The sequence below is a fragment of the Nothobranchius furzeri genome, chromosome 2, assembly GCF_043380555.1.
Source record: "Nothobranchius furzeri strain GRZ-AD chromosome 2, NfurGRZ-RIMD1, whole genome shotgun sequence".
NCBI lineage: Eukaryota > Metazoa > Chordata > Actinopteri > Cyprinodontiformes > Nothobranchiidae > Nothobranchius > Nothobranchius furzeri.
The window spans coordinates 4394759-4415852 of NC_091742.1; the positions used below are offsets into that span (position 1 = coordinate 4394759).

General features: G+C 42.9%; 1 protein-coding gene and 1 non-coding gene across 5 annotated transcripts; one reads left to right on the top strand and one right to left on the bottom strand.

Moving 5' to 3' along the window:
• Positions 1 to 5718: 5718 nt before the first annotated feature.
• ncoa7b (nuclear receptor coactivator 7b) lies at positions 5719 to 20632 on the bottom strand. 4 transcript variants are annotated; one of them, XM_054747945.2, is made up of 17 exons: positions 20503 to 20632; positions 19606 to 19735; positions 12531 to 12661; positions 11117 to 11187; positions 10911 to 11018; positions 10726 to 10821; positions 10506 to 10631; positions 10219 to 10403; positions 9808 to 9962; positions 9113 to 9676; positions 8830 to 9001; positions 8599 to 8746; positions 8388 to 8513; positions 8138 to 8290; positions 7502 to 7597; positions 6534 to 6607; positions 5719 to 6445 (listed from the first exon to the last, which is right to left on the bottom strand). In XM_054747945.2, the coding sequence occupies exons 2-17, from the start codon at positions 19641 to 19643 to the stop codon at positions 6310 to 6312; spliced, it is 2379 nt and encodes a 792-aa protein (XP_054603920.2). In that variant the 5' UTR covers positions 19644 to 19735; positions 20503 to 20632; the 3' UTR covers positions 5719 to 6309. The 4 variants fall into 4 exon arrangements, with proteins under 4 accessions (XP_054603920.2, XP_054603921.2, XP_054603919.2 ...); XM_054747946.2 differs by having other exon boundaries at positions 9808 to 9929; positions 20377 to 20513; XM_054747944.2 differs by having other exon boundaries at positions 20377 to 20513.
• A 145-nt stretch (positions 20633 to 20777) lies between these two features.
• On the top strand, positions 20778 to 20849 carry trnae-cuc (transfer RNA glutamic acid (anticodon CUC)). Its single transcript has one exon. It is a non-coding gene; the product is annotated as a tRNA-Glu (tRNA).
• The last annotated feature ends 245 nt before the right edge of the window (positions 20850 to 21094 follow it).

Consider the following 21094-nt stretch of genomic DNA (forward strand, 5'->3'; position numbering starts at 1 on the left):
TTTGGAACCTTAAAATTTATGTTGTCAGGTTCGTCAACTCTGATGCTCTCAGGCAGAGAGAGGTGTGACCAAGTCACTGCTTTGCAAGTCACACGTCTTTCCAGTCAAGTCTCGAGTCAAGTCCAAGTCAAAGACAACCAAGTCCAAGTCGAGTCCAAAGTCAATGATCTAGAAGTCCAAGACAAGTCCAAATTCTTTACTTTGAATTTTCAAGTCATAATCAAGTCATCTGTCCAACTTCAATTTAACGACAATGATAATAACTGCATTCCACAAATAATGATTCTTAAAGCTTCATTTATTTACTCAAACGAGCAGAAAGTGCAACAGAAACTGATTATGAACAAAGTGCTGCTGCATTTAGCAGTACAAGGTCAAACCCAGAACGAAGAATGATTTATGATTTTTGTCCATGTCATGCCACTTTGTGCTAAAATATCAAATATGCTCGCTCACCTCATCGTCAAGTCAACAGATGCAAGTCGATTCAAGTTGCAAGTCATTAGTGTAGCGTAGGAAAATCAATGATTTTTATTTGTTATGACCAGGAAGATGTAATATTCTTTATAAATATAAAATATTAACCTGCTAGGTCTTTATTTTATATTATCAGAAGATTCTAGGATTTAATTCAGAAGATCTAGGTTCTTTGCTTTTTCAGTGATCAACCACACTTCGTGTTATTTCAAGAAAGAGTCAGGTTTATAAAAGTAAGAATTTATTTTACAAACAATTAAAACATGACTAATTAACTAAGCATTTACTGTGAGTGGATGTAACTAAACGTGATGAAGGAACCTATGTGTGAATGCAATGTCAGTCAGAGCTTCCTTATCAAAATAAGCTGAGATCTGGTGAGAATTTGGTTTGCTCTAAGCTATAAAGTTGTTATCATCAGAAGAACATCAGACGAAATCTGTCATGTCTACTTCACCCGTTTTCGAGAGACCCTCTTGGTGGGTCCGAAAGTCGCAGGGGTCGGCTGACCTCTGGCACCGGAGGGTTGTAGAATACCGTGGTACCAACTCTTCAGTCCGGAGATGTCTCGGGTCACAACAGCTGGATGGAACCGTGCGTCTGGCGGACTCTTAAGGAGTCTAACAATATCAGCTTTGTTTCTGCAGGAACTGTTTGCTCATCAGCTTTGTTTCTGCAGGAACTGTTTGCTCATCAGCTTTGCAGGTGCAAAAAAGTTTTGATGACGTGTCAAAATCTTTGATGATTAAAGAAGTTTTGCTACAGATGGCCGGTCTGAGCGATTCTCTAGAACTGTCGAATCACTCAAGATGATCCAGTTTTAAGGTTTTGATGTTATGACTTGCACAGCCAATCAGAGGTTGACAAAGTTGAGATATCTTACCAAGACAACTCAGAAACACACCTTCTTTGACACCACATGTTCTGACCGGTTAAAAGGGCAAGTTATGTGTTGGAGTTTAACTTAGCCGTACTTGTTATTGTGTGAGGGCAGATGTGAGGACCTCGTCGTCAAAACATGTTGAACACATGGCAGGTTCTAGTAGACAAACATAACATAACATCCCAGATTAATGAAGCATTTCATTATACTATAATTATTATAAGTAGTAATAAACAAATGTTTATTTAATGATTATCTAGATTATGAGTCATGGAAGAAGTTCATATTGATTTAGGAAATCATTCTTGAATTTAGCAACTGATTTGAGCTGGAGTTCTTCCTTCTGTGGAGGCAGACAGATGGTGTCATGAACTCCTCCTGCTAACCACCCCCTACGGACCTAACTAGCGGAGTACTACATTACCCAGCATACCCATCACCGGCGTGGGTTGACGACGTCATCGCACCGACTCTATTTACGGAAGCACCGCCGCTGAGTTATCACTCAGTCATCGTCCATGCCAGACATCGACCCGAGTTCTCAGGCTCACCAGCCCTCAAACCAGGAAAGAGATCTTTCCTCGCTGCCTACCACCAGTAAATCAGCTTCCTTGTTTATTCGGAGCTGCCGTTCAGCCTCGGCTCTTTCCGAGCGCTGCGTCGCCGTTCCCAGATTAAAGCCGCGTGCTCTGTATAACCCAACGCCAGCCACTCCGCGTCTGGGTCACACAGCCACGCTACAAGCAACCTTCGCTAAACATCAGCTCAGCTAATCTCACCTGACAGATGGGACCTTGGGAAAGAAAGTTATGGTTTATCTTTCAGGGCTGCAGAGTCTGTGAGCCCCAGCTGGTATGAAGGCAGGCTCATTTAAAGGGAACACATGCAGTGTTGTGTCTCCCTTCTGACTAGATGTTGAATAGATGTTGAAAGGTCAGACTGTACCTAAACTGACCATTGCTGGACTTTACATTAGCGTTCAAGTCCGAGTCAAGTCGTAAATCTTTATAGATTTATCAAGTCAAGTCAGAAGTCATTAAAATAATGACTCGAGTCTGACTCGAGTTCAAGTCATGTTACTCTAGTCCACACCTCTGCTCTCAGGTAAAGTTGGGTCGACAGACTCAAGGTCATTGGTGTCTTTTTCTTCATTATCATGAACCAAGTCCACCACCGCTACAGCTGGAAGCTCATCAACATTTTCCCCAGTGGCAAGCAGAGCTCCTGGTCTAGAAATAATATCAACAACTAATGACACGTTCCCATGAATTTACCGGGTAAATAATTTTGTCACATAATTACTAACCTGATTTGTATTGAAAGAATGCACTAATTATCGCTTTCTGATTCACTGTACACCTTTTTCATTTTGTCTTCTTCGGAGGTGGACACATCTTGAGGTTCCTATAGTGACTAGGTCCTGTCCTCAACTCAGTCAGTGCTGTACTCACAGAAAACAGTATTACATCCTTTCACAGATGACAGTTTAGTTTTGAATCACGCAATACCAGCAGGCTGGCGGTGCCTTCACTTTGGAGTGGCTCAACTACATATTTATTGCTAAAAACGTCCAGAAAAACTCAGTTAGCTTTATGTTAGCATTTTACTAATGTCCGTCAATCTCCGATTGTGGTAGAGCATGAGCTGATGTAAGTGGCCAGGGCGCCCGGCTCCGATCACAGCGGTTTGACGCTCTGCTTGTATTTTAAGTCTGTATTAGAGCTCTATAGGTAGCCTCGCACAGAAGCCAGATGATCACGCAGATCAGCTACCCTGGAGCTCCTTCTTAGCTTCTTGGGTTAGCTAAGTTAGCTAGTAGCTACATTGGTTAATTTGTTCTAACCGTAACAGCTTCTACCTTTTTTGGATTGTCTGGGCGTGACAAGACGTGTGACACGGCCAAAATGGAGGCGGTGGAAACCTCCCACTTTGTTTCAACCAGAGACAATGCGCATTATCTGTCCAGTATCTATGTCTATGGGAGCAGCACAGTTTCTAACCTATCATTTAAAACATTTATACGACTTTAATACATTGCCAGACTGCATCTTTGGAGATATTACTTTCTTTTGTTATGATAGTTCTGTGGTTGATACAAACATGTTTTTGTAGTTCTTTGCACTAAATTCTTTTCACATAAAGTGATTTCAGCTGTTTATTCTTGAAAATTTCAGTACTTTCCAGAATGAGTCAATAGTGTATAGGGCTATTCAGTTCCAGGCCTCGAGGGCCAGTATCCAGCATGTTTTAGTTTGAACCCTGCTTCAACACACCTGATTTCAATCAGCAGGTGATTAATAGGCTTCCGCAGAGCCTGATGAGCTGCTGCACAGGTAACTCAACCACTGAATCTAGTGTGTTGGACCAGAGAAATCACTAAAATGTGCTGGATTGACCCTTTGCACGTGACGTCACGCCACTCATGTGACCGCCCCCTTCCCCATGATGGACGGAAAAAAGACCGTTTACACCCATTGAAACTCCAGTGAAGCTAGTCAAAACAAGACAGTTTGTAGCCTTTTATCACTTTTATTTAGTTGATTTGACAGTAAAATGGTTTTAGCTTGCTGCGTGGTTGGCTGCACTAAGAGACAAGGACGTAAACTAAACTCGTTTTTTCTTTTTAATAACTTTGATGGAGACTGAGGACGGAGATGAACTGCAGCGATCCGCGGGCTAGCAGCCCTCAGATTTGCAGCGAACATGTTTTTACCGGGTAAGATTAACGTTCATTTATTTCACGAGGAAGACAGGGACAGGGATAAATGTGATGTGTTTATACTAGTTATTGATAATCCTGATGGATGGGTATTTCACCACGGAGGCTGCGCTCCATCCACTGTAGTGTAAAGCGAGACAATTATTAACAATATTAAAGCTCTGATGTATGACTACGTGCGTTAAAATGACGTTATTTATTTACATGAGCGTCACCGTTCAGAGATCTTCTCATTCCGGTGTGAGAGCAGCAGCTGAACCCGGTAACACCACCAGCAACAGAAGCTGGTAGGGATCCGAACTTTTTAAAAATCAGCTTTGGTGTAAAGTGAAACGCTGTTTACAACATAATGTTATAAATCCAGAGGGGTGAATTTAGGCAAAGTCAGCAACATGTTTACATCGGTGAACAGCTGCAGAGAGAACGTAAGCTAACGTTGGTAAGCTAGTTAACATACCGCTCTCTATGAGCCCCGCTAGATGCGCTACTTCTTCTGATAACTGAACTGGGCATGAACTAGTGGAAGGAATGCTGGAGTTGTTTTGTTTTGATCGCAAAAAAAATTTCAGGCTCTACTTTTCCCTTTTAGTAATCGTGTCGCTCACTGTTTACATGCTTTTGCCGTCCACCATGGTGGACCCACGTGATTAGGTGACGTCGGTGCAAAGGGTCAATACCAGCCCTCAAGGCCCAAACTTGAATAGCCCTGGTGTACACCATGGTGTACACCCATCTAGAATGAGCCGTTTCAGGGCTCTGACACTTTAAGAAAGCCACCTGGAGCTGGCCACGCCCACCCTCATCCCCCTCAGACTAATTAGAAACTTGTCTGGAACGTTTATAGAGGCAGTAGAGACCCACATGGCAGCACACAAAGACTCAAAAGTTTTGCATAATATGTCTCCTTTAACATCTTGGGGGGAAAAAAAAACTAAACACTTTTCATAGAGATGTGTACTTTAACGTTTATTTAGGTTTATAGGTGGCCGCAATAACAACACAATAAATAGATTTTTGGTGACATCACAGAACAGTTTGGATTCACAGTTACAACAATGAACAACTCAAAGCAACAAAAGCTCATTTTCACATGAAGCCATTTCTGACATTAATGAATAGTTTGGCAGGTGGTGGTGTCAGATTTTTGCCAAACTGAATGTTCATGCACTACAAGCCTTTATCACATAAAAATGAGTATTTCATTTCTATGTTAGTGAATGCAAATGTTTAGTTAGTGGTATGTCAGAGTGCAAAAATCAGATCATCACTTCTCCATCTTTAATAAAAACAAAGATGGAGCCGTGACTGGACAGCCAGCTATTCCCTCATGTGGTTTAGGGTTCAACAACATTCAGCGACAGTTTTATATTCGGTAATGCTTTGTAACAGTGCAAAGTGGCATCATGTTGAACATCTACTGGCTCAACAGCACGCACACGCATACACAAACTACAATTTAAAGACTAAATTATTCTGAGTGGGACAGAATTTAGTTGACTGCAACCAAAGATCCCTCATAAAAAAATAATAAACTATGCAAAAATATTCATAAATATAAAATATGTCATAGCAGACAAAAAAAGCAATATTTAGTCATTGCAAACTTTTTCTTGCTCTACTAGTTGATTTGAGTTCAACATGGAATAAAAACAAACTTTATTATTTGGTAAAGAAATCTGACAAAAACACTCTAAACAAGTCAGCTTTAAAGGAAAGCGAATGCAAACTTCTCAATCATCTTTACTTAACTCAAACTTTCAACTTAATTTTGGACGTAAAATAATTACCAATCCAAGTTCATTCAGTATATCTATGTACATTGTCAAATATACAAACCATATCACTATCATAGTCATCATTTCTGCACAGAAAAGCTCACGGCACTTCCTATCCTTGAACACAAACATAAATCTCTCTCTAGAATAACGTGAACAGTAAGGTCATGGTTTACAGAGCCAGAAGTCTCCGTCTTCTCTCTGTGAGCTATTGCCAGCCTTTATGGTGGAGAAGCAGGAGTTAGGGTGTGAGTTTGAAAGCAGCTGATGAACTGCGATAAACGGAAATATGTTGTCTGACTAATTCCACCTTTAAATGGATGTTGTAAACATGCCAGCTGACCTGCAGCCTCCCCGAAATAAACAACCTCACCATCTGCTTCTGTCTCTCAGCACACTTTGTTTATAGTTTTGCCTCCAAGTGATGTATTTCACTGATTCTCAAGTCGGTGAGGCTACTCGAAGGTCCACACCTCCAGGCTGCGAATGTTGAAGTCCGGCTGCAAGGAAAGAGGCTTGTTGTCAAACGTGGAACATTTGGTGGTGGTGCCTCGGTACAACTCGCCATCCAGCCAAAGACCCAGGTGACCTCTGCAGTGAAAGGAGCAGAAAAAGGTTCAGTTTTAAAACAAATATTCAGACAATCTTAAGTTCTTAAATGTCTGGAAGGCGTACGCACCCGCCTCCTCCCATCTGCAGAGAATCGGTATTGCCTTTCACAAAGTAAGAGTTCTCTCCAGTCCAGCGGTACACCTGACAATAAACATCAAATAATCTCAGATGTCAAAGTCATTCAAATCTCATTGTCAAAGTTAAAGGGGAACTAGGGAGTTTTGGCTTGTTTTTAGCACCCCTAGTGGCCATTTGTAGAACAGAAATCAAAATCAATCTTCTTGCTGTGCGTTTGTCATTTTAACATCCAAATCTAACAGCTGAAACATCTCCTCAGCCTTCATCAGTGTCTACAGGAGGGACTCATCACTAAATTAAACAAATCAGCTGTGTTCATGATCTAAAACAAGCAAGAAACGTGCTGGAACCAGACTGCAGTGACAGGTACGTCAGCTCAAGTCCCAACAGAGCGGCACCATTCTGAAGTTGCAAGTGGAACATTCTGGCCACAGGGGGCAGTGGGGCTGGGTGGCCTTTCATTAACCCTGTAAAGGGTCATTTTAGCTCATACTGGCTTTCGAAAATGATTTAAGAATATAAAAAAGTTGCAAAGTATCCCTTTAAAAAGCAAGTCACCCTCAAATCAACTTCCTTTTGCTGATAAACTATAAAAATGAGCGTCTAATCATGCTGTAGACACGTGTTGTCAATAATTTGGCACTTTACTGCATCTTAGTTCTTTAAATATTCTAATACTGTCAGTGCTGCGCCGTCTTCAGGTAAAAACTGCACTGCATTTGAACTAAAATCTGCCATTGCTATTGGCTGAGAAGTACCCTATGATGTCAGCTGGTACCATATGATTTCATAATGCCGTTGTGAGCCTGTGTGTATTTGTTAGTGGCTCTGTCCTATCAGTCTGCAAGGCAACAGCATTTGTTGCATTTTTCAAACAGCAAGTGGGAGTGGAGTAAGACTCTGGTAGAGGGGGACTTGCTCTTTAAATAACAAAGAAACTTTTTTTTATGTACAAACCTCAAGTTCAGGGCAGAAGCTGAAGAGGAAGGTTTCCCCAGTGCCGTAGAAGTGCTCGCTGACTCTAAAGGGATGTGTGGAAAATGCCCCAAAAATCTGTAATGAACGACATTTTAATTATATAAGCAGTATATTTTATCAATTACAGGAGTTTTCTATTAAATTAAATAGAATTTTAAAAAATGGTTTACCCGTTTCAAGATTAAAATTAAAATGTTGGGGGGAAAAGTTTCAAAATAGAAGGTCAATAGCCCTGGGAAAGAGAACTGTAATGTGTTCCTACGTCCGAATAATGATTGTTTTTATCACAATTGTATCCGAGGGCTCTGGGTGAGCTTTCACCAGGTAAATTATAAAAATAAAATACTTGAACTATTCCTAGAAGAACTCAGAGAACTTCCTTCAACCCTTCACAATAAGAGCCTAGATAACCAGCTCTAGGTATAAATTACAGAAATAATTGATTAAAAACATGTTCTGAAATATTTACCATTAAATTTTTTCTTCAATCTCAAAAGTGTGAAACAAAAAAATTCATTGTTTCCATCTGTGGCTCTAACATGCCCTCCTAGGAAGGGTTTAGTTTCAATGCCTGCTACCTCCACCGGGGGGCGCCAAAGTCAAGCAGTTATTTACCTGGTCATCCATGTTTTTGATGACCAGCAGCACAGGATTGTCCACATATGCCAGGTTCCTGTACAGAGTCTTCAGGCTGGTGCCATGTTTCTCCGTGCTGTACGCCAGTCTCCACGGATATCCCTCCACCCGGGCTGGAAGGCGACTAGCCAGCTGGGGGTGGGGGGTGGGGGGGGTGGGGGGGAGTACATCAACAAGGATTTAAAAAAGGCATGTCTAAAAGGTGTTATCACAACGCAAGTCGATTCACCTTCTCAATGTGAAAGTCTTGCAACACATCGCTGCTATCGATAAGAAAAGGCAAAGCATCCACAGAGGTGTCCTTGTCACAGCTGCCGAAGCTCTGCCTTCGCTTTGCCTCGTTGATGGTGATGATCTGGAACACAAGTGCAGGTGTGAATGTAATCCTCCCTCACTTCTATACTGGTGCAGCTGGTGGGGGGTTAACATGATTTAATCACCTCCCAGCTGCAAGATGAAGGGTCACTGAAGAAGTTATCGATCATGTCCAGCTCGTCTTTCTCCACTACGACGAAGCCCTGCTCCCGAGCTTCCTTCCCATACACATCAGGAGACCACTGAACAAAAAAGGAATACAGATCGTGCACCCTGGAACAGACACACAGATTTCTTATTAAAACAGAGAACAGATGGGTGTTTTTATCATCCCCCCCCCCCCAGTTTTAAGTCACCTTTCCTGTGGCACAGCAAACCAGTACTCTGGCTGAGTCTCCTGACCCCTGAACCAGGGAGCTGGACTGGAGGTCATGCTGATGGCAAAGGACTTCCTCATTGGCTTCCCAACTTTGAAGCAGAGGAACATTGGCGGGTTTTTACTCTTCTCCTTCGATGACAAAAGCATGTCTGCACACACAAAAAAAATAAATAAATAAAAATAAAAATTGATAAATACCAGCTCTTTATCAGAATTTTAACCTTTCCACTGTTTGCAGACTAAACAAGCTGAATGCAGACCTTCTATTGGAGCCTGCATCCTCTTCAGCAGCCAGGATTTCATCTCTGACTCGTAGTTTTTCTTCAGTCTCTCCTCGCCGGCCTTGCCCCCGTTTGCTGGTCTGCCTGGGTTTTGTCCTCCCAGACCAGATGTTCCACAATCCCCTAAATCCTCCTGAAGACTGAGCTTCCTGATTATTTTATCACCTACGCAACTTAGGAGCTCCTCGGGTCCTTCAGTCTTCACATCTTTGGTTTCAGTTACTTGCGGGCCTGCAGCTTTAACAGCTTTCAGTTTTGTCTCGGAGGAGGATTGCATCGACTCTCCGTCCACGATGGAGCTGTTCTGAGCAACTCCTTCGTCCTCATCATCATCCAGCCTCCTTTTGGCTTGGCCAATCATTGAATTGTCCGGGAGTTTACCCCAGCTTGGACAGCTTGGTACTGCGAGTTCATAACGGTCCGCGCCGAGTGTTGTGGAGGGCGCCCCCTCTGCCTCCTCGGTTCTCCTGTTGACATTTGGTTCCAGCTCAGTAAATCCTTCATCAGATGGAGATTTCTCAGCCTGCTTGCCTTCTGGGGTCACTGAGGGGAAGAAAACTTTTTAAAGCTCTTCCAAAGAACAAAGATAATCCGACTGTTTGGGTGAGGGGATCACCCCCCCCCCCCCCCCCACACACACACACACACACACACACACACAGGTGATATCTTACCAGTTTCAGACAGCGTGGATTCGATGTCATCCAAAACTATGGGACATTTTGGAACCAGAGCTTCATACCGACTAAAGGGGTTCAATTCCCGCTCCGACGGAAGCTGCTCCCAGTCCACGGGCCTGTAGATAGGACTCAGATCCTGAGGTAGGTCTCTGTGAGGTCACGGGGGCATCACACACACCGGAAACAGGATGGGAGGGGGGGGGGGGGGGGGTGGTGGTGGCAGGGGAAACAAAAAGTACAGGGAAAACAAAAGACGTGCAACAAAAATGAACATGACACCCAAATGAAAATGACAAACATGATGCAAAACAGTAAACAAAATCTCCGAATGAGGGAGGAGAAAAAAGGAGGAGTGAGGATGAAGGCCTGGTGGAGCCGTTCGGAGGACAGAAACATGACTCTTACGAGGGGAGGGTGTCTTTGAGCTTCATGCGAGACAAATCGTCGTACAGCGCCACCGAGACCACCTCGTTCATGGGGCAGATGAGGCCGTACTCCTCGCAGCCGTTCTCGATCACCAGGGGGTCGGACTTGTGGGGGTCGAACATGATGTTGTTAGGCGTCACGATGAGAACACCTCCCACCACTCCCTAAAACACCAACACAGTCGTGACTTCACGTGAAACGAATTTCTCTACGTTAGAGTGTGTGGAGGAAGAGCTCAGAACGACCGCCAACATCACCAACCTTACCATGCCATCAGTGAAGTACTTGCAGCTCATCTTGATGAATTTAACCGTCGCCGGGCTCTCGTCCTCCGAGTTAGGAGACAGCTCCCGACGGATGGACTTGGCTGACCGGCAGCTTTGAGTACAATCCTGAAACACGATCAGGAAAAACACCAGAGATGTCTAGAAAACAGCCACCAGTACATACACAGAACCAGCGTGGCGTGGATCACGTTTTACTCACATGTTTGTCAGGAACAATATTAGTGAGGGAGGGGTCAGAGGAAGTTGGAGACTTCAGGTCAGCTTCTGATTGGCTCAGATCGGGGACAAACAGCTTCTGTGATAACGACGGAAATCTGGCAGTGAGCTAATCCACGAAATGGAGCGCAAGCTAGCATAGCCGCGCGGTGGTTTCGGCATGCTCACCTGACCGGGATAGACGCTGCGAGAGAAGAGCTTGTTGAGCTGGACCAGCTTGTTTGGGGTGACGTTGAATTTAAGTGCGATGCTGTTGAGGGAATCATCAGGTCCCACCTGCAACGAGTAGTCAGCTTCTCAGTGAAATCTGAAGCCTAAGGGCGTTTTATAAAATTACAAACAAGTCAAAAATAACACTGCTGCACGTTGCTTACAATAAACTCCACTGTTCCTGGTGGCTTCTTCCTCTCCATCTTGGTCTGCTTGTTACTTTTGCAGCCATCACCTGAAGGTGCCAGGAGTCAAACAAAAAGACAGTAATTAAACCCGAGCAGAGAGATGCCTCTAAACATCCTGGGTTCATCCTCAGCACCGGTCGTTATGCAGCTTTTAAACAGCCCATGCTGAAGCGGTTACTATGAGCACGCACAGACAATCGGACTCTTCTTGGAGACAAGTTCAACTGTCAGCATTTTCTTCTTGCCAGGACACAGAAGCCATTAGTGCACCACTTCCCAACAGCCTGAAACTCGGGGGGATGACTAAGCAATTGACTCCCGAACTCCAGCTGTTATGAAACGCTGCATTCAGAGTCGGTACGCAGCTGTGGCTGACACCGTTCTGTGTGTTACATGTGTGAGAGTTGTGTTTTATTACACTGCAGAATGTATTGTGATATGAACACATAATTGTAGCCCGCGGCCTGTTATGGCCTTGTTTACACAGCTGAGGCTGAACAGAAGTCTGGTATTGCTGAGGATGAGCTAGACGTGGCGAGGATGCTGAAAACAAACTCCAACATAAATAAAGAAGCAGGAGCCTGAGGGCTGAATGTTGCATTTTAATATGTTTTCAGCTTTTTTAAACAAATCGTAAAAAAAATAAAAAAGAACTTGAGATTGAAGAAAACTGACCTCAGATTAACTTTACAAATCTATTAAAGCTGATTTTTATGGGATTATACATCATTTAAAGCATCTTTTTTTTTTTGGATAACGTTGGTGCTAACAAACTTAGCAAATGCAGTGTTCTGACTCTAAATGTCACAACCGACTTTAAAACGGAGCAGGAAGTAAATTATGCAACTTCCTGTTTAAAACTGCTGAGGTTGTTTCACCACCAGCTTAATCCCAACTCGGACGACTTGGTCAGACTGTTCCGTTTGAAAACACCCAACTTTATTCTAAAATAATCTAAAAGAAGCAAAAAGAGAGAGAAAAAATAAATAAGAGAAAATACAGAAAAATAGAGAAAAACTTAGATAAAATAAAGGAGACAAAACAAGAAAATGTTTGGAAGAAAAAAAGGAAAATGAGGAAAAAAGAAGAAAAAAACATTTTAATGGGATGTTTCTGTTCTTACAGTGTAATAATTTTACAATCTACTAAATAATCATCATTTTAAATATCAACGTGAAGCTAAACAGCAGGACAAATGTTACTGAGAAGATCAAATTCTAAGTGATCTGTAAATTTCTTCTTGATCTAAACTAATCTCTGTTTCTCCAAACTGAAGCCATTCAACAGTCATTTTCCATAGAAACATATATAGAAAAGACATCAAACTACTACTTTAAATTGTGTTTTTTCTCTCTGTGTGTGTGTGTGGGGGGGGTGGGGTGGGGGGTACCTAAACCTGCAGATGGCTTCACTCTCTGTGGCTCTGCCTTCCTGATGGGGTCATCGGAGATTAATGCAAGGCTCCGATCATTTGGACTTTTTTCTGATTGGCTCGACCGGAGCTGCTTTCGCTTCTTCAGTCTAATAAAATCCCAGAAGAAAAAAAAAATAACAGGAAAAAGTTAGTCTTTAAAATGATCACACCAACCTTGATTAAGTTGCCGTTCGTGTTACAGACTCAGAGAAGAGCTTGAAATATTAAATATTTGGCCACCTGTGATGACTGTTAAACAGAACAAGATTGTTTTTGTTTCCAGAGGGGGCAAAAACCCTTTGCTCATCTTTCTTTTGCTGTGTCAGCCATGTTGTCTGCTCAGATTGCCTTTCCTCCCTGTTAAATCATTAACAGGCGAGCAAATGAAGGGGGCATTTAAGCAGGCCACTGCAGTGCACTTCACCCACACACCAGGTAATGTAACTCAGACAGGATATGATTATGTTGAGAAAAGAAAGGCCTAAACATTTTATGAAATTCTTTGAGTGACTGAGGTGAAGTTGTCCTGCACAGCCTTAGACAAAGAATAGATAAAAGAACGAGCTTCTTAAAGTGCTTTAATGGAAGATCGGGTCGATAAGCCTGCAGACAGATGAACTTGGCCCTTTCAGGAAACAGTATTTGCTCCTTCTCTCATTTTACCAGCTGCAGAATGGATCTGATGATGAGAATCTTCAGAACCATCTGTTTCACTCTTTCTCAGACCACCAGATCAAATTCATCCTTTCATCCCAGCATCTGCTCTTCTACAGCTCAAAACATTCGGTTTGCAAATAAACCGTGTGTCTATTCACTGTTCTAAAAGGCAGGCGTAGGAAATCCTGAGTTTCTCCTTAGACTGGACATGTCCAAAAGCCGGCCGGGGGGCCATTTGCAGCCTACCGAGTGGCTTTTTGTGGCCCCAATAGTATTTCTAGAAAGGCAAAATTGTATCTCTCAAGTAGGCAGTTGATGTTGATCAGCAAATAAATAAATACAAATAAAACAAACAAATAATTATTGCATTTTTATTGAGAAGTTTGGGCGCTGTGAATTAGATGAAGAGAAGTCTGAGTTCAGCTGTTAGTGAATTAAAATTCAACCAACTCAGCATTTGTTTGATGCTTTTTTCTGCAGGGACTAAGAGCTGGAATATACTTGCTGTTTAACGACATGTACGGATGTTTAAAGTGGCTGCCACGCGTAACTTGTGTCGATTTACACATCCCCGAAATTACTGCAAAGTGTCCGAACGCTCTAATATACAAGTAACCAGTAGGTGGAGTTGACTAAACGAGTGAGACACACACACTATGATCACTCCATTTCTGGTCTAGAGGTCTTTCATACGGTCTACGATGACACTTCTGTCTTTTTGTTCTGCCAACTACAATGGAGCATGGCTAGACCAACCTGCTGTGCAAAATATTTTGCTACTGCTACGGTTTTTACGGTATTTCTAGGGTGGAGAAATTATGAAACTATCAATGTTTTTCTCAAATGCTGGCCAGCTGAGGCACCACCTCCATCTTGGTTCAATAAAATAATTAAGGGTTGTGTTGCAATGTCAGAACAGTATAATTCTTTTCGCAATATAATTATTACAAAGTAATCAAGACACATAGACGCATACAAAAAACGTCTGGCTTGAGGCAGACTGTAAGCACAAGTAACCTGAGACATAATCAGAAAGTAAGTCCATTAGGCACCAACTGGAGAACCTCAGAACATATCACATAACCACAATACAGAGGTCTAATGGTGCACTCGCCATGCAAACACTCACAACCGAAGTCTAGCATGAGATGCGCTCATTCACAAGCTAACTCATGAAGTAAAATAAAATATTTCAATCTTCCTTTTCTAACTTGTAGATAAAGATTAAAGATGTTAAGAATCACACAGAACAATTAATATAAATTTAGATTTTTGCCCACAACCACGCCAGATTTCACACTAGGTAAACCCCCCTAATTAGCACGTCTCCACTTTGAACAGTCAAATATGCAGCTCTATAAAACACAAACACACACACACAACACAGACGTCACAGACTGAGAGCTGTAATTTGCTGACAGTGTGAGGAGTTGTTGTTACCCTATACACAGTAACATTGATAAGCCTCTTTCCACACGTTTCCCAATATCAGGTTTCACAGTTCTGCCAAAATCCAATTCTGAAGTCAACATGCCCCTATTGCCCGACTTAACTCTAACACATTACTCTGATTAAAGGAGGTCTTGTGAGGCGGGTGCAGATCTGAGATGTAGGCATTTGAAGGGGGAATAATCAAACGCCTTTGAGAAATATTGGAAAACCTTTTATCAAGACACCTTTCAAGTTTACAAGGAAGTCCATCTCCTTGGAAGTTAAACATAAAAAAGTTACAGGTGTAAAATTATTATTGTTTTTAGCAATCTTTGGCTTCTGGTCTTGATTAAGTCTGGCTGCTACGGATATAAGATACCAATAAACTGAAAGAGTGCAATATTTAGTTTTTTGATACGAAATCATTATTTAAAAAGCAGTGTATCAATTTTTTTATTAGGGATTTAGATGCAAACTGTTTACTGTATTTATTTTGTGTGTTGTGCAAATCAAACTCCGACTTCTAGGTGGCAACAGTTTTTACCGCCTTTGCGCTGATGGAACAATAAGATGTTGCTTTATGGTGGGGGTTGGCAACCCGCGGCTCTGGAGCGGCATGCGGCTCTTCCATCCATCTGATGCGGCTCTCTGTGCTTGTAAAATAATGAATGGATATTTAAATAAAATGCTTTATATTTTACTGCATAAATTTTACATCTGTATGCCAATTCTAAATGTAAAGATTGTCTGCGTAAACCTGAACAGCTCCAACCCAGTCTTACTGTGAGACCGGGTTGATGGGTCACGCTTGTGCGTAATCATAGGCGCTTTCTGAGCTGAAGAGGATGTGAGATTCTGGGATTCTCCTCAGACAGGCTCCTGGATGTGACGCCACATTGGAGACAGGAACAAGCGCTATTCAGCCAAAGTTTCATAATCAGGGAACATTTTCTAAGTGACAAGTCTCGCTTCAGTCGGAGGAATCTTCCTGCATGCGCTTTGGTTCTGCGATGCGCTCCAACCCCCTCTCCACATCTTCAGCTCGCTGTGTACCTTATGTAGTACACGCTGACAGCGAGCTGCGCTGAGCAGTGTCCATCTCAGATTTTCAGAAGGAAATATTTTCTTGAGCGATTTAGCTACATCTGCAATGTGCGTAGAATAAAATGTCAGTTCGTCTGCATGCGTCGGGGTAATTCTTTCTATTCTTTCTCCGTCGGTCAAATACAGGAACTATCCGGTCAACACAAGCCCTGCTTTTAACTGTTCTGTTTTCTTGTGAAAATTGTTGCAAAGAGATATAATTAAACTTGATTAACAGCAGAGCCAGGCGCACTGCGCCGTTATCTCCGTCACTGTAAATGAGGGAAAAACTAAATGATCGGATCCTTTTCTGACCTTCCCCACCTACAAAGTTTAATAACAACAATCAAACGTGACAGAGCCTGGATTTGTATTCTGAACAGTCTAAACATGTTTTAAAAAGAAACGTATGACAAAAGTGGCACCTGCTCAGTAAAACCACCAACAGGGTGAAAAATATCAAAATATTGTAGGCAGACGGGCTACAACTTCTGGATCCACTTTATATAAATCGTTTTATTGATCATCTTCTTATGAAAGATAGCTTTGACGTACACGAGCGACCGGTACTGGCTGCTGTCACCTGTTGTGATTGGTTAAAGCAGCTCTCTGCTGTCTGAGGGTAGGCCCCGCCCACAACGCCGCGGCTGCTGTGGCTCCCAATGTTTACTTTATGTGGGAAACGGGTAATAATGGCTCTTTGATGGGAACAGGTTGCCGACCCCTGCTTTAGGGAATCTATGCGTGGCAATGTCAACGCGTGTGCATCTCTCCCTCGTGGACAGACATAGGCAGATTAGGCTTTAGGCTTCCTATACCGCTGATGTGCCTTGGTAGTGTCTGGCCTGATGTTTCCAATTAAATTCAATCTTAAAAATTTCAAACATTGTCTTGCTTTTAGTATCACAATATATTATCAGATTCTTGCATATACACACATGAATGCATAGAGACCCCATTGGGCACTGAAGAGTGTAACAACATCGCAGCCATATTAGGTGGGTCCAAACCCAACTGGAGTCAACCCCGAGTGAGCAGTGTGCAGCCTACGGTAAAACAACGGCATACTATTGAAGACAGATTAGGTGGGGATTACAATTGACTTATCTTTTTTTTTTTTTTTTACCGTGTCCTGTCTGGCTGTGAAGCAAACAGAATTGATGTCTGAATGCTGGTGACAAGCCTTACAGATTTACTCTCAGGTGGAGCATCAAAGCGTCTGCTTTTAATGTCATGCCTGATGCTTAAAACTTTATTGTTATTGTTTTTGAATGCTTGTAATTCCGACCAGACGCGGAGACAGAGGTGAAAGAGAAAGGAAGAGACGGGGGTGGGGGGAGGGGGGTGTTCCACACAAACAAACAATCGATGAACAAGAGAGTCTGCTCCTAGACCTGCAGAAGGAGAGAAAAAAAAAGAAAAGGGACACACAGCAATACAACAGGAGCAAGCTATCACTGCGTCAACCTGATGGGGAAATATAAAATCAACACTGTTTTACAGAACAATCACGATAATAAATCACAGTGCATTAAGTGCCAACTAGGGTTGTCACGGTGTGAAAATTTAACCTCACTGTTATCGTGACCAAAATTATCACGGATTTCGGTATTATCGCGGTATATTTTTAAATGTGTTACATTTTCAGACAACCAAATAAACCCTGTATATCAGGAAAATATTGTCCTCAGTTTGTGTCTAAATTTTGCCTAAAATTTGTTATTTTGTAATTATGTTGTTTGTTTGTTTACATTTTTCCCCTTTAGTCTTTAAAATACCAATATTTGCCCATAACTTCTTATGTTTTGTCTGTTTGATGTCATCATTTTAAAAATATTAGATTAGATGATACTCAATACTCAAGTAGCCTTCTAATCAGATACTTTTTTTGAGTAATAAACCCTATATCAGGAAAATATTGTCCTCTGTTTGTGTCCTTCCAGTGAGCTTTGCAGATTTGGGGAAATGTCATCAGGCAGTAATCATTGTTAAATTCATAATTATTCTCACAACCAGCAGCCGGCAGAGTCCCGGGGGATATTCAGCGGCAAGCCCAAAGGCCTGCCCGCAGCCTCCCACCCCTAAGCTGGCCGAGCCCGGAACCCAGCGACCCGGGGCGACCCGCCCCGCCGGGGACCCAACAGAGCCCAGGGACCCAGATCCCACCAGACAGCCACCGGGATCATTCAGGCAGACGCTAAAAATCTTAAACCCCCTGACCCGGGAGCCGCGAATACTCAGGCAGACCACGGCACCACACTCCACACCAGGTGTGACAGGGAAAAGGGAGGCGAAGACGTATAGCAGCAAAAGAAGTCCCAGGAAAAGAGAGGAGTCAAAGGCCCCACCTGACATATACAGTCATACACTCCCTCCCTCATGCACACACACACACATACAACCAAAGACTCACAAAAATGCACACCAGACACCCACTCACACTCCCCATACACACCCTATTCACTCTGGTCACGGTACTGCTGCACAAGGGGTACAACCATCACCGGTTCCCAGAGTTCGACCTGGGGTGCTGATGAGCAGGCTCCCCCGCCCAATGCCGAGCACAGCGACCCACTACCCACACCCCAGCCAGACGGCCAGATCCCCCTCCTAGCCTCCAGAGGTGTGCTAAGACCCCTAGTCACCCTCCGCCTGCTCCAATACAGTGTTGGTGCATGTTGATGAGGTGTATTCGTGGCTGTGGTGAGCGGGCAGTACAGGCATATTCTGGCCTATGCCAGCTGATGCCACCACACCACCCCTCTTCCCCCCACAACCCTCTGTGTCTAAGTGCTGTTTAAAATTGAAAGTGGGCACCGGCACTTGCGATGAGGCTGAGAAATCCCCTTGCCAAATGCCGTTGTATGCGCTTATTCCCAAGGCCCTAAGTGTGTGTTTGCGTGGAATGTCGTTGGTGGAAGTGTTTAATGTGCAAATAAAATTGGGGGGCAGGCTGCCACAGGAATGCGGAAATGGGGTCCACACCCACACCCCCTGACTTGTCCACCCCCCAAAGTCCTATGTGCATGATTGTGTGATGATGTGAGGGAGCAGGAGGAGAGAAATGTGTGGGGATGGGGAGGAATGGCTGGTTGGCCTAAGCCCTCCACCCACAACCTACTTGTTGGAATTTTATATTTTTATTCATTTTTGTTTAATTATATGTATATTATATGTTCAATTTAATTTATGTCAGTGTGCCCCAGGGCTAGCCTTGTGAACTGGACTAAATTCTTGCTTTGCAAAGTTAATTACAGCGAACTAAAACTATAAATAATACATTTATTTAGTCTGGCTTGCCAGACTACCCCAGGGCAGCTGTGGCTACATAGCAGTTAATCACCACCAGGCTGTGAATGCGTGTGTGTGTGAATGAATGAATGAATGACACATTGTTAATAATGAGAGAGAGAGAGGAGAGAGAGAGAGAGAGAGAGAGAGAGAGAGAGAGAGAGAGAGAGAGAGAGAGAGAGAGAGAGAGAGAGAGAGAGAGAGAGAGAGAGAGAGAGAGAGAGAGAGAAACCAGATGTGGACAATGAGGGCAGCTAGAGTCCATCTGATTAGCCAAATGATTTATTCATAAACATGACATTGGGAAAATAACAGTAACTTACAGCTCCGCAAGCAGCCCTTTGACACCACTTTGCATTGACACTGCAACAATTTTTGAAAATACGGGCATCGTTTTAAATACTTAAATTGAAAATGATGAGTCTGGTGATAAAAACATCAACTCTGAATTTGATTCAGTGGAAAATGGGAAAAACTAAAGAAAATTGTCAGATGCAGGTTATGCTGAAAATCGACCATTCCAGTCACCAGACAAATTTTCTGCGTATCTCTAAAAAAACTGCAAACATGCAAACAAAATCCGCCTTACCTGTCAAAATATCCTTGCTTTCTCTCTCTCTTTTCCATCTGGGCAGGGCTCTATTTCTGCATGCAGTTAGAGTTGGTGCATCCCTACTAACAGAGACAACCCTCCTCAGATCTCACACCTCTGTCTCATCCTGTAAATGAAAGAAGGAAGGAAATTAGAAAGCTCTCTGCGTGTCTCCTCACTCCACAGCACTCAGTGGGCTGCAAAAAAAAAAGCCAATAACAGATCCATCAGTCCCTTAGCATAAGTGGAGGGCGATGAAAGCATCCTATAATAATCACGTCACGTTAGTCAGCTGAAAATAAAAAGGTGGAAACGCTCTAGTTACAAAAACATCTGCTCCTGGTTTCCACAGTAAGCATGTGGTTTATTATGTAATGCAGCGGTCAGTTTGTCCATTATTATTAGCATTGGATCCAATTCTGTAAACAGTCCATTTTAAGCAATGCACTTCTAATGAGCTTAACTTTATCTTTGAGTAGCCTTGAATGCTAGATATCTAGCCGCTGTTACGTGTAAATTTCACTGTCTATTATGGTCATTTCTAGCCTCTTCGCCCATCTTTAGCTGTTGTCCTTTACGAAGCAGAAGGGGCAACACAAACCCAGCTGTACTAATGTATAATTTATCAGAGCCACGGCAAACAAAAGCATATCGAACAAGGTCCAATCGTCTTCCAGCTGACAAGAAAACTGTGCTAACGGTGCTACAGCTAGCCACTTTGTTTACACAGACAATAACAACCTGGTGTTGGTAAGAAACAACCCTTACGGTCAGAACGCGCTTCCTAACCATGAGACGTTCTAGCTGTCCGGCTTAGCGGCGACGCCTTATTTATCTGCAACAACGCTGCGAAACGCTCAACCTGACATGAGAAACAGGTAGCTGCTCACATACCTAGCGAGCATCTTCGAGTTGCTACATGAAAACCAACGAAGGTTCCTCCCCTCGCTACGCCCCCTGGTGTCATGTGCTCGGTAAAACACGGACAGGCTGATGTTTTCTTTTCTTTTAACCTCCAGCGGACGACGCGGCGGTGTTACCTTGTTTCTGCTAATGCGCAAACATATAAGTCATGTTGAACATACAGCAACAAAACAAACACATAAATAAATAAAAAATATTCATTGATTTTATAAAAATATAATACATATCACCTGAAGCTTACAGTGTCCCTGGTGGTCTAGTGGTTAGGATTTGGCGCTCTCACCGCCGCGGCCCGGGTTCGATTCCCGGTCAGGGAACTTGCTTTTGCACTGGATTTAATTCATGTCTGGATACGCGTTTTATTTTGATCCTTGTTCCTAATAAAACGGTTCAATGGTTACATACCTTTATTTCTTTCAACAAAATAACGTCAATTTGATTACTCTGATTGTTTTGCAAGGGTACTTAAACTTTGTTAATTAAACAACCCAATTATTACAGTTCCTTTTGTGCTTTCAAGCTGGTTTTCACAAACCTGCGTTAAAGGGATTTGTTTAGAAAA